We start from the raw sequence: 15,795 nt of genomic DNA, 5'->3' as shown, positions 1-15,795 counted from the left end.
CTGTTTCCCAGATATGAATTAATGATCACTTGTTGACTTCACACTTTTTGAGGGAATTTTGTTCACTTTGGTTATTTGGCCTTGTGTTGATGTAAGCATTAAACATTTGAATTACATATTGGAATTAGGATTAGAATAAAATTGAGGACAAAGCTGAAAGCATGGCTTAGTACAGACATTGCTCACAGTCCATTTGAGTGTATATAGTCTGTCTTGGAACCATCTGAAATATGATTGACCTAAAGTCGGTAATACTTCCTGTATCTTTACTTAAAACCCATCAAATTCTGTTGAGCTTAGAATTCGTTGGGCTTGGGAGTGGGGCAGAGTGTTCATTTGTTATCTGGTAAGGATTAATGTTGTAAGTGTGAGTTATTTCTTAGAAAATATAAAAGGACCTTAATGTCACTATTCTTATGCTACTTGTAGATGTTGAAGCTTAACATAAATATGTTACCATATCTGAAATCTGCCTCTCTAATTGTTCATTATCTTAGGTTTCATTTTCATCCTTAGACTTAGTACTTCATTTGGAAGCTTTACTGTGCTTCATGGATTTTTTATCATCTGCCATCCCATCCTCTGAACCTTCCTCTTCTGAAAAGGAATCTGAGCTGAAACCACTTGTGGGGGAGTCCAGAAGTATCATTATCAAAGCTGGTATTAACCTTTGAGCTATGGTCTAATAATTTCTGCTTGAACTTTAATAATCTTACCATAACTTGTATTTTTTTAAGCTATGTATTTAGCTCCTCACTGTTATAGCTGCTCTGACAGATTAGGTTAGTTTCAAAAGAAAACAAATTTTATCCCTATTGGTATTTATAGGGTAATTTAGTGAAGGATTTAAATGATTCTTCTTTATTTAAATAAGTTTACTGTTAATCTTATATTTATAGTTGATTTCACTGTCTTTCACATAAAATAAAGTTGTATATACTTTGCATTGCTGCCTCTGCATCCTTCCTTCCAATAAAAGTGAGAATGGACACATGAATTAAAGTATGAATACAATCAGGCATAGTAACAAAGGCCCATTTCAGTCAGTCAGATAAACCTACTTGGTGCTTAACAATTTTAAATGATTTGCAGGAAGAATCTCATGAAAGAGACCGATTCTCTTTGGTTTCTAATCAAAACTGAATTTAAATTACATACAGATATGGGCACATGTTCCTCGAAGATATGAGTTGTGCTGTGAGACATTAGATATGATGTATCTTGAGTGAACTGTTTTTAAGCCAAATATGTGATTTTAATTATTTTTCTTTCATATCATATGATATGAATATCTAATAGCTAGGAATTTTCAAACCATTATCTCTTTGAGTTGTATCTATATTAGTGGCATCTTTAAAGTGTAAACCTGTTAATTGTTATCAGATCTGATACAAGGATCAGATTTTTTTAACCAGGGAGCACAGCAACTTTTGTTACAAACTAGAATAAAAGAGTTTTACCTTGTTTTTAATGTACTTATTACATTAGTATCTGTAGAAACATATGAATGCATACATACATACAGAGTTGAATAAATGAAAAAGCAATGTTTAACCCCACAATAGACTACAAAAATATTACCCCAAATAAATAGTCTTCCAGTTATGCCATATAGTTGGTTTTTATGGTTTGACTATGCCACTTTAAATCTTAAAAGAAAAATATCACTGTTATCTTGTTAATTGAAGACTGATGTCCCTATTCATTTACAGTTTTATAGGAAAGGTCTGTTTTCTTCAGGCAAGACATATCTCTAGGAAATCCTAAATTTAATGGTTAGGATCTGAACTAAGGTAGATTAAGAGTCTCCATCTGATTGTGATTCTTATATACATGCATACACACTATAACTATAATTATTTTGTATTTTTTTAACTTTAGCCCTTCATATTTCTTTCTCATTGAATTTATTTTAGTATTCTTCATGGAAAAACAGGATACAATCTTGAGAAATAGATTCTATGGTTAATAACGTGTTGTAGTTAATATGTATTTTATTAACTATTTATCACAATCATATTTTTTCATGAAATAATCTTCTTGGATCTAATATATGAAAAGGGGTTCAAAAGCAAAATTTGGGACCAGTAGAATTCTAGAATTCCTATATGGAGGATTTTCTTTTTTCTTAGAAGAAAAATTAGAGTAAAGTTTCCATCTAGCAAGTTGAATTGCCTTTATTTTTAATTTGGAGGAGAGAATGCTAGTTTTTGTCTGATTTGCATCTGAAAATTGATTCAGAATCCACATTAATTATATGTAATCTTAATGGAGGCCTTTTTGGTTCTTCAAGATTCATAATGTACTTTTATTTTAGTGAATTTAAGGTTATTTTGAATATCGTCTTTGTACTTTGCTAATTGCAAGGTTTGTATTATTTTTCAGTATCCAGCAATACTTCTGAAGATGACATGTTTGATTTAAAAGTCACAGCTGAATTAAATGCACTTAATGTCTTTGTCTGTGATCAGAAGTGTAATACTGCAGATATTAGAATACTCGGTAAGTAATTACTCCTTGGTATAGATATTTCTGTTTCTTTGCATAGATCTCCAGGAGGAATGAGCTTGTGCATGGTTGATTTCTTATGAGCCATCTTTTGTTTACTTAAAGATTTGAACAAACTTTTCAGACATGTACTTTGAAATGTTAGAAGTAAATCTGTTATAATTTATAGCTAACATGAGACATTCCTTATGTATTTGAACAATTTCAGAATGAGTCTAAAGTTTAATCTGTTATGTTCTATTTGCATTTTCAGAATAATATCTTAGTGAGTAAAGAAAATACCGTTATCCTTATTTCCCTTGGGTTTTTTTTTTTTGTGTGTGTGTGTGTGTGTGTGTGTGCTCATATATTGCATCAGGTAAGAAGTTTCTGAAAGAAATTTTGTAAACTTTTCCCATCATTAGCTTGATAAAAGGATAAGTTTAGATCATACCTTGGATTCTAGAAGCCAGCCTGGCAAGGTTCAGATTTTTGCTCTGCCACTTACTGGCTGACCTTGAATAAATTAACTAACCTTTCTGTGTCTTAGTTCCTTCTTCTGTAAAGTGGCCGTAGTTATTATTCTTGGGATTGCTGTGAGAATCAAGTTTACATATTTACATATACTTTAAAAAGTGCCTGGTATATAGTAAGCAGCTAAAAAAAGGTTTAAAAAATCAGTTCCATTCAACAAATATTACCAAGTATCTATTTCATGGGTGTCATGGTAATGATTTGGGTTCATTATTGGGTCTTAACTGCAGGCATTCTTTCTCTACAGGAGAGCAGTTTTAGAAATCACCATGCTTTCAGAAATTATCAGAATGACAATTTTTTGGGAGAGAAATCTTAGAACATTTTTGATAGAGTTTATTGCAGATAAACTCAAATATTATGTGTTTTCCTAAATGACAACTTCTTATCTTGCCAATACACAGGATATTTGTATTTGGAGACCTGTGGTTAATTTTCTTTGAAATTTGGTTTCTTTTGTTTTAAAATTTTCACAACTTTTATTTGAAAGGTGCCTGTAGCACTTAAGGATATTACTGTAATCTTTCTTAGAAGTTGATACCTTTAATATGTCTGTAGTGAGTAAATTTTATTCATTCTACATCTTCGTAGTATGTTACTGAACTTAGATACCACTGAATTTGTTCATTCAGATTGAGTGAAAAGTTTGTAAATGTTATGCTTCTCATAGGAATGGATGCCTCTGTTTCTGTGAAGCCAAAGCAGACTGACATGTTTGCAAGACTTAAGGATATCATAGTCACGAATGTTGATTTGCTGTCCATTCACAAAAAGGTAATTAAAAATTAGGTTTCTAGAAAAGAAGGTGGTTCAAGATGACAGCATAGGAAGATCCTAAACTCACCTTTCATGGATATAGCAGATCTACAGCTACAAGTGGAATAATTTCATCTGAAAAAGTCCTGAAAACTAGATTAATGGCACTTCCACAATAAAAAATAAAAGGGCTGCATCAAGGCGGGTAGAGAAGCAAAGACATGGTCTTTCCAAAAACCTCACCCCAGGTATGGTCCCCTTCCCACCCTAGAAAGAGATCTGAAAAATACAGAACTTTTCCCTGAGTAGAGAGGGATTTGTATCCCACAAGTGGCACTCCAACCATTGGGTCCAGTATCAGAGAGGTGAGCCCCCAAGATGTATAACCAACAGAGATTATATCCAGGAGAACCATAGAACTGTAGGGAACAGAGAACCTAACCTTAAAGGGCTTGCATACAGACACATGCCCCAAGAACCAGTGCAAAAGCAGCAGTTTGAAAAGCACCTAAACAGTGTATGATAGGGACCTACTCTTAAGGCGACTGACTGAGAGGCAGGAACTTCTTGGAAGTCTTCCTGAGGATGGAAGTGTTGGCAGTTGCCATTTTTGTGATCTTATTCTACCTTGCTAAAGCTGGTGTTCATGGGTGCCATTGTGGCAATCTTGCACTAACCTGCTAATGTAGGTGGGCATTCCTTCCATTCCCACTACCACCACATTACAACTGCACCTGTCAGTTGGTGAATGCCATACCCCCTCTCCCAGGCTGTAGCCACACCACAGCCAGGTGAGTGCCCCGCCACCTCCATGCAGCACCTACATGCAGGTGTACCACAGCTGGTGGGCATGTACAGCCCACACAGGTGACACCCCTGGAGCACCTGGCTCTGGTGTCAGGGGATTGTGTCTCTGGGCCCAAAGGGTCATCTGCTATATGAGGCCACTCCTTTACTGAGAGAGAAAGTGTTTCACTTAATACATAGAAACAAAACAGAGAATCAGGGAAAATGAGGAGACAGAGAAAATATTCCAAATGAAAGAACAAGCTTTAATGGAACAGAAATATGTAATCCTTATAAAGAGTTCAAAGTAATGGTTGTAAAAATCCTCACTGAACTAGGGAGACAAATGGATGAATATAGTGAGTACTCCAACAGAGCAATAGAAAATTTGACAAAGATCAAACAAAAGTCACAGAGCTGGAGAATATAATAATTGAATTGAAAAATCCACTAGAAGGGTTCTATAATAGACTGGATGAAGCAGAAAAATGGGTCAGTGAGCTGGAAGACAAAATAATGGAACTCACCTACACAGAGCAGCAAAAAGAAAAAGAATTTGAAAAAGTGATGATGTCTTAAGGACCTGTGGGACAACTTGAATTAGAGTAACAGCCATATTATGGGAGTCCCAGAAGAAGAGGAGAGAGAAAAGGGCAGAAAATTTATTTGAAGAAATAGTGGATGAAAACTTCCCTAGCCTGGAAAAGGATACACATCTAGGTCTAGGAAGCTCAGAGTTACAAATGGGATTGAACCCAAAGAGAGCCACACCAAGATATAATGAAAATGTCAAAAAAGTCAAAGAGAATCTTAAAAGCAACCAGAGGAAAACAACTTCTGTACAAAGGAAACCAACCCCAGAGGGTTATTAGCAGGTTTTTCACCAGAAACTTTGTAAGCCAGAAGGGAGTAGCATGATATACTCAAAGTGCTGAGAGGAAACACTGTATTAAGGGCATCATTCAGAATAGGAGAGAGAAAACAAAAGCTAAGGGACTTCATCATCACTAACCTGGCCTTACAATAAATGTTAAAGGGACTTCCTCAAGATGAAAAGAAATGCCATTAATTAATGACAAGAAAACATATGAGAGTAAAAATCTCACTGGAAAAGGTAAATAGCTATTAAAAAGTGAATTGGTCACTTATAAAAGCCAGAATGAAGGTTAAGAGACAAAAGTAGTAAAAATATCTATGATTGCAATAATTAAAGGATAGATAAGATGAAAAGATATAAAATGTGATACCAAAAATATAAAATAGGGAGGAGTTATAATGTAGAGTTTTGGAATGTATTCAAATTTAAGTTGCTATTAATGAAAATCGACTTTTGTATACATAGAATACTTTATGTGAATCTCACCAGTAACCACAAAGGAAAAACTTATAGCAAATAAACAAAAGAAAATAATGAAGGAATCTAAACACAATGCTATTGAAGTTATCAAAACACAAGGGAGGGGAGAAAAAGAAGACAAGAACAAGAGAACTATGAAAACAGCCAGAAGAAAACAAACAAAATGGCAGTAAATACATGCTATTAATAATATCTTAATTGTAAATGGACTAAATTCTCTAATTGAAAGACAGACAGTGGCTGAATAGATAAAAATGAGACTCATCTCTATACTGCCTACAAGAGACTCACTTCACAAGTAAGGACTTACACAAAAGGAAGAGGTGGAAAAAGATACTGCATGTAAATGGAAACAGAAACCTGGTGCAGTGTACTTATTTCAGACCAAATAGACTTTAACACAGAGATTGTAGGAAAAACAAAGAAGGGCATTACATAATGACAAAAGGGTCATTCAGCACTCAACAAAGGAACACCAACCTATATAGAGCAAATATTAACAGCACTAAAGGGAGAAATCAACAGCAATACAATGAGAGTAGGGAATTTAACACCAGCTTTCATCAGTGTACAGATCATCTAGACATAAAAATCAATAAGATATCAGCCATAAATGCCAAATTAGACCAGATTGACTCAGTAGATTCACAACATTTCATTCAAAAGCAATAGCATACACATTGCTTCTCAAGTTAACATGGAACATTCTCCAAGGTAAATCACATGTTAGGCCACAAAACAAGTCCCAGTAAGTTCAAGGAGATAGAAATCATATCAGGCATCTTTTATGACCAGAGTGGTATGGAACTAGAAATGAATTACAAGAAGAAAATGAGAAGAGACATAAAAATATGGAGAAACCAACATGCTACTGAACAACCAATGTGTCATCAAAGAAATCAGGAGAAGTAAAAAATGCCTACAGACAAATAAAAACAAATATGACATATCAAAATCGATGGGATGCAGCAAAGGTGTTTCTAAGAGGGAAGATTATAGCAGTAAACACCTACCTAAACAAGAAAAACTTCAGCTAAATTATATAACTTTATATGTAAAGGAACTAGAAGAAGAACAAATAAAACCCTAAGTTAATAGAAGGAAGGTAATAATAACAAAGAATAACAAAGATCAGAGTGGAAATAAATGAAACAGATGCTACAAAGACTGTTGGAAAGATCAATGACACTAAAAGCTGTTTCTTTGAAAAGATAAAATTGACAGAACTTTAGTTAGAATCACCAAGGAAAAAAGACAGAGGGCTCAATAATATCAACGAAAGAAGTAACAAATGATACCACAGAAATTAAAAGGATCATAAGAGACTACTATAAATAATTATATGTCAACAAATTGGACAACCCAGAAGAAATGAATAAATTCCTAAAAACTTACAGTCTTCTGAGACTGAATCATGAATAGATAAGCTGAATAGACTGATAACTAGTAAGATAAATGAGTAATCAAAAACCTCCCAGAAAAACAAGTCAAGGATCAGATAGCTTTGCTCATGAATTCTACCCAGCATTCAAAGAAGTGATATCTGTCCTTCACAAACTCTTCCAAAAAATTGAAGAGGGAATACGTCCAAACTCATTTTATGAGGCCAACATTACCCTGATACCAAAACTAGACAAGGATACCACAAAAAATGAAAACTACAGGCCATAGATGCAAATGAACATAGATGCAAATTTCTCAACAAAATATTAGCTAACTGACCTTCAACAGTACATTAAAAGGCTCATGCACCATGACCAGGTTAGATTTATTTCAGAATGCAAGGATGGCTGAACATTTGCAGATCGATCAGCATAATCTGCTATATTAACAAAATGTAAGAAAAATAACATCATCTCAGTAGATGCAGAAAAAGAACTTGACAAAATTCAACATCCATTTATAATAATTATAATAAATTGGGTATGGAAAGAACTTAGCTCAACATTATAAAGGCCATCTATGACAAACTGATAGCTAATATCATAATCAAAGGTGAAGAGTTGAAAACAGTAACAAGACAAGGATGCCCACTTACCTTTTATTCAATATGGTACTGGAAGTCCCATCCATAGCAGTGAGATAAGAAAAAGAAATAAAAAGCTTCCAAATTGGAAAGAAAGAAGTAAAACTATCAGTATATGCAGATGACATACTAGATATAGAAAATTCCCAGTCTCCACCAAAAAATTGTTAGAATAAATTAATTTAGTAAAGTTGCAGGACACAAAATTAATATACAAAAATCTATTGTTTTTTTTGTATACCAATAATGAACTATCAGAAAGAGAATGGAGGAAACTAATCACACTTATAATTGTATCATAAAGAATAAAATCCCTAGGAATAAATTTAACCAAGGAGTTGAAAGACATGTACACTGAAAACTATAAGATATTAATGGGAGAAATTGAAGATACAAATAAATGGAAGGATATTCTGTGCTCATGGATTGGAATAATTAATATTAAAATGTCTATATTACTCAAAGCAGTCTGCAGATTAAGTGCAATCCCTATCAAAAATCCAATTTATCACAAATGCAGAACAAATCTAAAATTTGTATGGGACCATGAAAGATCCCAAATAGCTAAAACAATTGAGAGAGAGAACAAAGCCAAAGGTATCAGGCTTCCTGATTTCATACCATACAACAAGCCTACTGTAGTGAATGCAGTAGCCTATGGTATTGGTATAAAAACAGACACAAAGATCAATGGAACAGATCAAAGAGCCCAGAATAAACCTATACTGTGTCGCCAATTAATTTACAACAAAAGATGTAAGAATATACAATGGGTGGGAAAAGGCAGTCTCTTCAATAAATGGTGTTGGGGAAACTGGACCACTGTCTTCCTCCATATACAAAAATTAACTTGAAATGCATTAAGGACTGGAATGTGAGACCTGAAACCATAAAACTCCTAAAAAACAAAAGTGTATGTGCTAAGCTCCTTGACATTGGTGTTAGCAATGATTTTTTGGACCTGAGTCCAAAGACAAAGGCAACAAAGGAAAAATTTTTTAATGGGATTACATCAAACTAAAAAGCTTTTGTCCAGCAAGGGAAACTTGCCTGCAAAATCAAAAGGCAACCTGCTGAATGGTAGAAGATTTTGAAAACCATATGTAAGTCCAGGGAGAGGAAATCCTGGGGCAAAATACCTCTAAAAACCAAAATCAGTCAAAGGGAGAAATAAAGTTTAAAATCCATTTATTGCTTACAAACTGCAGTCCAGGGCCTTCTCTCTTTCCTGCTCCAGCAGAAGCAAAACCGGCCCTCCCCCTCACCTCTCAGGTACAGATAAGCCCTCCATTGCCTAGGTAATTACCCACTGATATGGAGATGAACTCTTCCACACCTGAGAAATTATGCAAATACACTAAAGCCATACTTCTCTCCACCCTTGAGCGCCTGTTGATATGCAGATGTACTAAAGCCAGGCGAGATATTCTGGAAATAGTTACAAATTTACCCACACTGTTCAATGGAATAACAAAAAACCAATCCAATTAAGAAATGGGCAGAGGAATTGAACAGACATATGTCCAAGGAAGACCTACAGATGGCCAATAGGCATATGAAAAGATGCTTAGCATCACTAATCATCAAGGAAATGCAAATCAAAACCACAATGAGATGTTACTTCACACCTGTCACAATGGCTATAATTGGAAAGACAAGAAACCACTAGTGTTGGTGATGATGTGGAGAAAAGGGAATTCTCATACACTGTTGGTGGGAATGTAAACTGGTATGGCCACTATTGAAAACAGTAGGGCAGTTACTCAAAAAATAGCAATAGGACTACTGTATGATCCAGCAATTCCCCTTATGGGTGTCTGAAGGAAGCAAAAACACTAATACAGGAAGTTGCATGCTCCCTTATGTTCATTGTAGCATTATTTACAACAACTAAGATAGGAAACAACCTAAATATCCATTGATAGATGAATAGATAAAGAAGCAGTAATACACACACATGCATGTGCACACAAACACACACATGCACACATACGAATACTACCTGGCCATAACATAATAATGAAATATTGGAATTTGTGACAACATAGATGAATGGATAAAGAAGCAGTCACACACATACACACACGAATACTACTTGACCATAACAAAAGAATGAAATATTGGCATTTGTGACAACATAGATGGAACTCTAGGGTATTAATACCAAGTGAAATAAGTCAGGGAAACACAAACACCACATGATACCATTTATAAGTGGAATCTAAAAAACAGAACAAACAAAACCAAATAAAACTGAGACTTACAATGTAGAGAACAGAATAGTGGTTGCCAAAGAGCTTTAATGGGAAAGGGGGCAAAATGGATGAAGAGGTACAAACTTCCAGTTCTGAAATAAATACATTGTGAGAATGTAAAGTACACCATGGGGCATACAGTAAGTAACACTGCATTGAATTTGTATGATGAAGGTAGTACCTAGACTTACTGTGATCAATTTACAGTATATACAAATGTCACTATGTTGTACACATGAAATTAATATGATACTGTATGTCATTTCTACTTCAGTTTAAAAAAAAGAAACACCTGTTATACTTAATAATAAAAGTCAAATTCCCTTGAAAAAGTGGGAAAAATATTAGAAGCCAAGTCACATAAAATGCCAGTAAGTGTATAAATGGTCAGTAAGCATATTAAAGACATTTGACCACACCAGTTACCAGGGAAATGTAAGTTAAGCCACAATGATATATACCAATTTTATCGGCTAAATTAAAAAGATTCACAATACCTGTTGCTGGTGAGGATCAGAACAACTGGAACTTCTGTTGCTGGTGGGAACTTTCAAGTATATAACCACTTCAGGAAACAGTCTCATAAGTTCTTGTAAAATTAAACATACTTTTATTATATGATCCAGGAATTCTACTATGTTTTTCCTCAAGAAAAGTGAAAACACGTTCATAGAAATATTTTAACATGAATGCTCAAAACACCTTTGTAATTATAACCCCAAACTGGAAACAATCCAAATGCCCATCAGGATAAAAAAATGAATATACAAATTTTGGGATATCTATACAATGGAATACTACTCAGCTATTTATAGGGAAAAATACTACTGATGGATTTAAAGTGGGTGAATCTTGAGAACAATATTCTGAGTGAAAGAAAGCAGACAACACATAGTATAACTCCATTTATATGATACTCTAGAAAAGACAAGCCTTAATTTGGTAACAAAGTGGATTAGTGGTTAGGGGATAGGATTTGGGGAGAGGGCAGGGATTGTCTAAAGAGGGTCTCAAGGGAACTTTTTGGGGTAATGGAAGTTCTGTATCTCATTTGTAGTGGTATTTACTTGGGTTGTATAAATTTGTCAAAACTTGTTGAAATTCTTAAAATGAGTGAATTTTCTTGCATGCAAATTATGCTCCAAAAAGTTAAAGTAGTAATCATTTCACAAAAACTTAGAATGCACAGATTAACAAAAAATAAACATCAAAAAATTTTTTTAATTTAAAATTAAGTTTCTATATTGAAATCTATTTTGTTCTTTGAGATGTCTTTCTTTATTCATGTGTTCAGTCTGTTGTGTGTCAGGTACTTTTTTAGGGATTTGGCATGAAAATGGTCAGTCTGCTTACTCATTGCATATATAGACTGATTTGTCAAAAGTTATTTCTAAGTGATTAATGATTTTTGTGGAAATGGGAAAAAGTTTTGTCAAATAAAATGTTTTTAATTATGTGTTAAAGTTGAATTTAAATAGTACTTTATGTATCAAGGATTCTATAATAGGGAAACTTACTTGTAATACAGTGATACAGCTCTTTTGATGTAATGACCAGTTAACTTAATATTTTTAGGCTGTCTCTATTTTGGGAGATGAAGTCTTTAGATTCCAAATGACTCTGTATCCAGATGCTACAGAGGGAAAGGCCTATGCTGATATGTCTAAAGTAGATGGCAAAATTAGTCTCAAAGTGGGTTGTATTCAAATTGTTTATGTTCATAAGTTCTTCATGTCTGTTTTGGTAAGTTTGTCTTTAAATATATTTATTTCTCATTGGAGCCTAAATGTCTTTGACTCTACATCGGAACCTAGATAGTCAAAATCTTTACTAACAGGACTGTGTGATCAATGCCCAAATCCTGAACAGAATATTACATTTAAGGAAATCCTTTGTATGATGGATAACCAAATGCATTGTTGTTATCATTGTTAACATTCTTTAACATTTCCATAGTTACGTATTTTAAAAATACTTGTTGTTTTAATTTAGGGCTTTTCACTGTCATTTGTTGTATGAAATACCCTTAAGTATTATTTAGCTAGAATAATTTTTAAAGGAACTCATCAGGCATTTGAAGGACTAATATTGAAATTTACAGCTTTTGATTATAACTGTTATCAACAAGACCATAAAATTCGTTTCCTTTAGTTATTTATTACCGTGTAAGTGTCATGAGCTGAAGAATTTAAATCTTCCAATGCCTTTTACCAGGACTGTTAATCAAAATTTAAGTCATGGATTTCTACCTAAACCATCATGCTTTATTTTTTGCAAAGTAATTTTTTTTTGCAGGGGGGAATTTAAGTCGCTTAGAATTATTAATGGGTAAGCATGAAGAATATTGCTTCTAATCTTAACTATGCTGATGGACAGTGACTGCAATGCGGTGTGTGGTGGGGACTCAATAATATGGGTGTATATAGTAACCACAATGTTGCTGATGTGAAACCTTCATAAAATTGTATATCTGGTACCTTAATAAAAAATAGAATATTGTTTCCAAGTGATATTTTTTTCATTGGAAAAATTCTTTTTTTAGTTGAAATTGAGATGAAATGCATCTTGTTCTAAATAAAGAGGTTTTGGCACTTAATGATTGCCAGAATGTAAATACTTAAGCATCTTTACGTATGCTTAAGTACACTTTAAAAAAATCTTTGCAAATAAGCTGGTAGTTCTTAGTTTCTAAGAATAAACTTTTTCCTGTGACCAAGAGGTACAAAATTGAACCTAATTGGGAGAAGTAAAGTGCTGTCCTCCTCCTCTTTTATTTAAATTGGAATTTAGAATGACCAACCATTCATGAGTAAAAGGGAGATTAAAAAAGAATTATTACCAAAATTTGTCATAAGAACCAAATAATTTGGGAATACATAATGGAAGTTAAAGGACTCTTCCTTCCTAGATGTAACTATTGTTAATATCTCAGGTTGTATCTTTCTAGACTTTACATTCTCCATATACACTACCATAAATAACATCTGTTTTATATTATGTCTTCTATTTTAGTTTTTTTTTTTTAAGTAAGTGCTTTTTGAAGTTTTTCCTTTGTAAAATAAATTTTGTTTGGGGGGAACTCTAAATATCAATCTCTTCCAACAGAACTTTCTCAACAATTTCCAAACTGCCAAGGAAGCTCTGAGCACAGCCACAGTCCAGGCTGCAGGAAGAGCTGCTTCCAGCATGAAAGACTTGGCTCAGAAGAGTTTCCGCCTTTTGATGGATATCGACTTGAAAGCACCAGTTATTATCATTCCTCAGTCTTCAGTATCACCCAATGCTGTTATAGCAGATCTGGGTTTAATCAGAGTTGAAAACAAATTTAGCTTAGTTCCTATGGAACATTATTCTCTTCCTCCAGTTGTTGACAAAATGAACATCCAACTTACTCAGTTGAAGCTGTCCAGGTATAAATATATAATCCAACTGTGTCTATTACTTACTAGAAACAGAATTTTCATAGAATCTTTGCCAGGGGTAAAATATTCTTGTCTGTGGGTCTCATTCCTTATTTCTTATAATTATGAAACCTTGACCATTGATTTTTGGTCAGTGGTTAATAGTAGTGCACCCCATAGAATCTTCATTTGTCTTGGTTTGTAATGTGATTTTTGTCCATTCTATTAAAAGTTCCTATTATAAAATTATAGCTTATTCAATAATACTTAATTTAGATTTATGTATCTTTTTTTACTTTGCATATAGCCATTTTCTGTAGATGGGAAAAATCTTCTGAAAATTTAATAAAACTTAAGATTTACTCCTCATTTCCCAATCTTGTCACATTTCAGAATTTTCAGTGAGGTAGCTAAAGGATTATTCGTTCCAAATAGAAAGTGTTGGTTCTGTTGAATGATAAGCATACTTACTTGGTTATACAAATGGCTGTTGGCAGACAAGTTCAAAATGACAATTATTGTTTAAATTCTAGGATTGGTGAGTTTTTCCCTTTGATTCTGGAACACTATCAATAACAAAAAACTAAGGACTAAATAAGAGTATTACTTTCTTTGTCCTTCAACTTGAGGAGGACAAACCTTTGTATGCCATTTCACTAGTTGTTAATATTAGTCTTTGTGAAAGATAAATAGTGTAAAAGTCAGACTTTATGAAATTTGTGTATTTGAAATTAGCATTACATAGGCTTTGTTTTAAATAGCTGTGCAGATGTATGTAATTTATTTTGATTTGAATTGATGTGTGAAACAAAGCATATTCTAAAAGAATTCTGATAGCAGCCTTTCGTGTTTAGGAAAATGCTGGGTGGAAACTGTTACACAATATGACAGTCTTCATTTTAAAATGTGAATTTCAAAAATACAAAATAAATTCTTGTTTGTCTTTCAGAACTGTTTTGCAGACGGGCTTGCCACAACATGACATTGAAATTTTAAAACCAGTCAACATGCTTTTGTCCATACAGCGAAATTTAGCAGCAACATGGTACAAGCAAATTCCAGGGATGGAGATAAAAGGAAAACTAAAACCTATGCAGGTAAGTATATGTATAAGATGTGTGAAAATTGCTAGGTAGGCTCTTGTTATGGATTAGAGTGCCATTCTCGTGTGCATCACAAGTGATTTATATATTAAAAGGGAATACTCTGTTAACTGAAATGAGGTCATTCTACTTTCCCACACTTTTCTTTATTTCATTTTAGTCAGACATTTGTTAAAGTCAGCAAGTCTGAGATAAAACCTATTGGAGTCTACTGAAAAGATTATTAGTAATTTTGGAAAATTTAAGTTTTAAGGCAGTTAAATTGTAAGACTGATATTTAGATACCATATTCAAAGCACTAATAGTATTTTTAGGGTATAGAAGCACCCTTTTAGTTAGAAAAAGGGACATTTTAAATAGGTGAATATATTTATTTGGTGAGGATGTAAATACAGCGGTAGTTATAATAATGTAGTTACCAGGCCATTTGTAGGCTCACAGGAAGAGATGATACTGGTTGAAGATAGGAAGTATAGGAATCCTGTGGTTCTTGTGGGCCTGTTTGTGAAACTGTTGAAGCCAAACAGTAGGGCATATGTAGGGGAGGGAGTAACGAAACAAATAGAGTATGTGAAAAACAAATAAAAATTGAGTAGTTCATGGGTTTTTGGTATTTGTGATAATTTCAGAATCAGTTCTAAGATAAAATAGGAAGGTCAAAGGAGTATAGTTTTACTAAGGAAGAAGTTAAAATTGAAGTTTGTTTTAGGAATAAAAGGTTTCTGTGTGTGGTATGAGTACATATATGAGCAAACCTGTCTATTTAGGGTATTTTATAGAGACTTCTCTCTTCCAAAGTATGAAACTCTTCTCTTAATTTCCCCCTTACTGTTAAGAGATTAGATTCCAGGACAAATATTTGACATTTTTTTTTCCTTTCAAAGATTGTGTGGTTATAGGTTTGTTGAAAGCAAAAGCGAAACCTAAATGAGTACCAGTAGGTGACTATGAATCAAATTGTGGACATTATAAAGCAGATAAAGTGAGCGAATAGAACTATGCAATAAAAATACATATATATTAAGCATCAAATAGGAAAATTAGTTGTAAAATGATAATACGGTTCTATATTAGTTCAAAATTAAGTGGG

The 15,795-nt window shown here is 33.6% G+C and overlaps 1 protein-coding gene across 5 annotated transcripts in view; it reads left to right on the top strand.

Moving 5' to 3' along the window:
- Window positions 1-15,795, top strand: part of VPS13C (vacuolar protein sorting 13 homolog C) — a 204,354-nt gene that overhangs the window by 110,064 nt on the left and 78,495 nt on the right. For all 5 annotated transcript variants that reach the window (XR_008992619.1, XR_005028298.2, XM_057488866.1 and 2 more), the window contains exons 40-45: window positions 498-660; window positions 2,386-2,502; window positions 3,692-3,795; window positions 11,777-11,944; window positions 13,307-13,611; window positions 14,552-14,699. Coding sequence is in view for 3 of the 5 variants with exons in the window: in XM_057488866.1 (XP_057344849.1) it covers window positions 498-660; window positions 2,386-2,502; window positions 3,692-3,795; window positions 11,777-11,944; window positions 13,307-13,611; window positions 14,552-14,699 (1,005 nt within the window). In the remaining 2 variants the exon portion in view is untranslated. The remainder of the gene's footprint in view (window positions 1-497; window positions 661-2,385; window positions 2,503-3,691; window positions 3,796-11,776; window positions 11,945-13,306; window positions 13,612-14,551; window positions 14,700-15,795) is intronic.

This window comes from Manis pentadactyla, chromosome 11 (assembly GCF_030020395.1).
Source record: "Manis pentadactyla isolate mManPen7 chromosome 11, mManPen7.hap1, whole genome shotgun sequence".
Classification (NCBI taxonomy): Eukaryota; Metazoa; Chordata; class Mammalia; order Pholidota; family Manidae; genus Manis; species Manis pentadactyla.
Note: the sequence above shows the minus strand (reverse complement) of the source record. Positions and strands in the feature narration are given on the sequence as shown.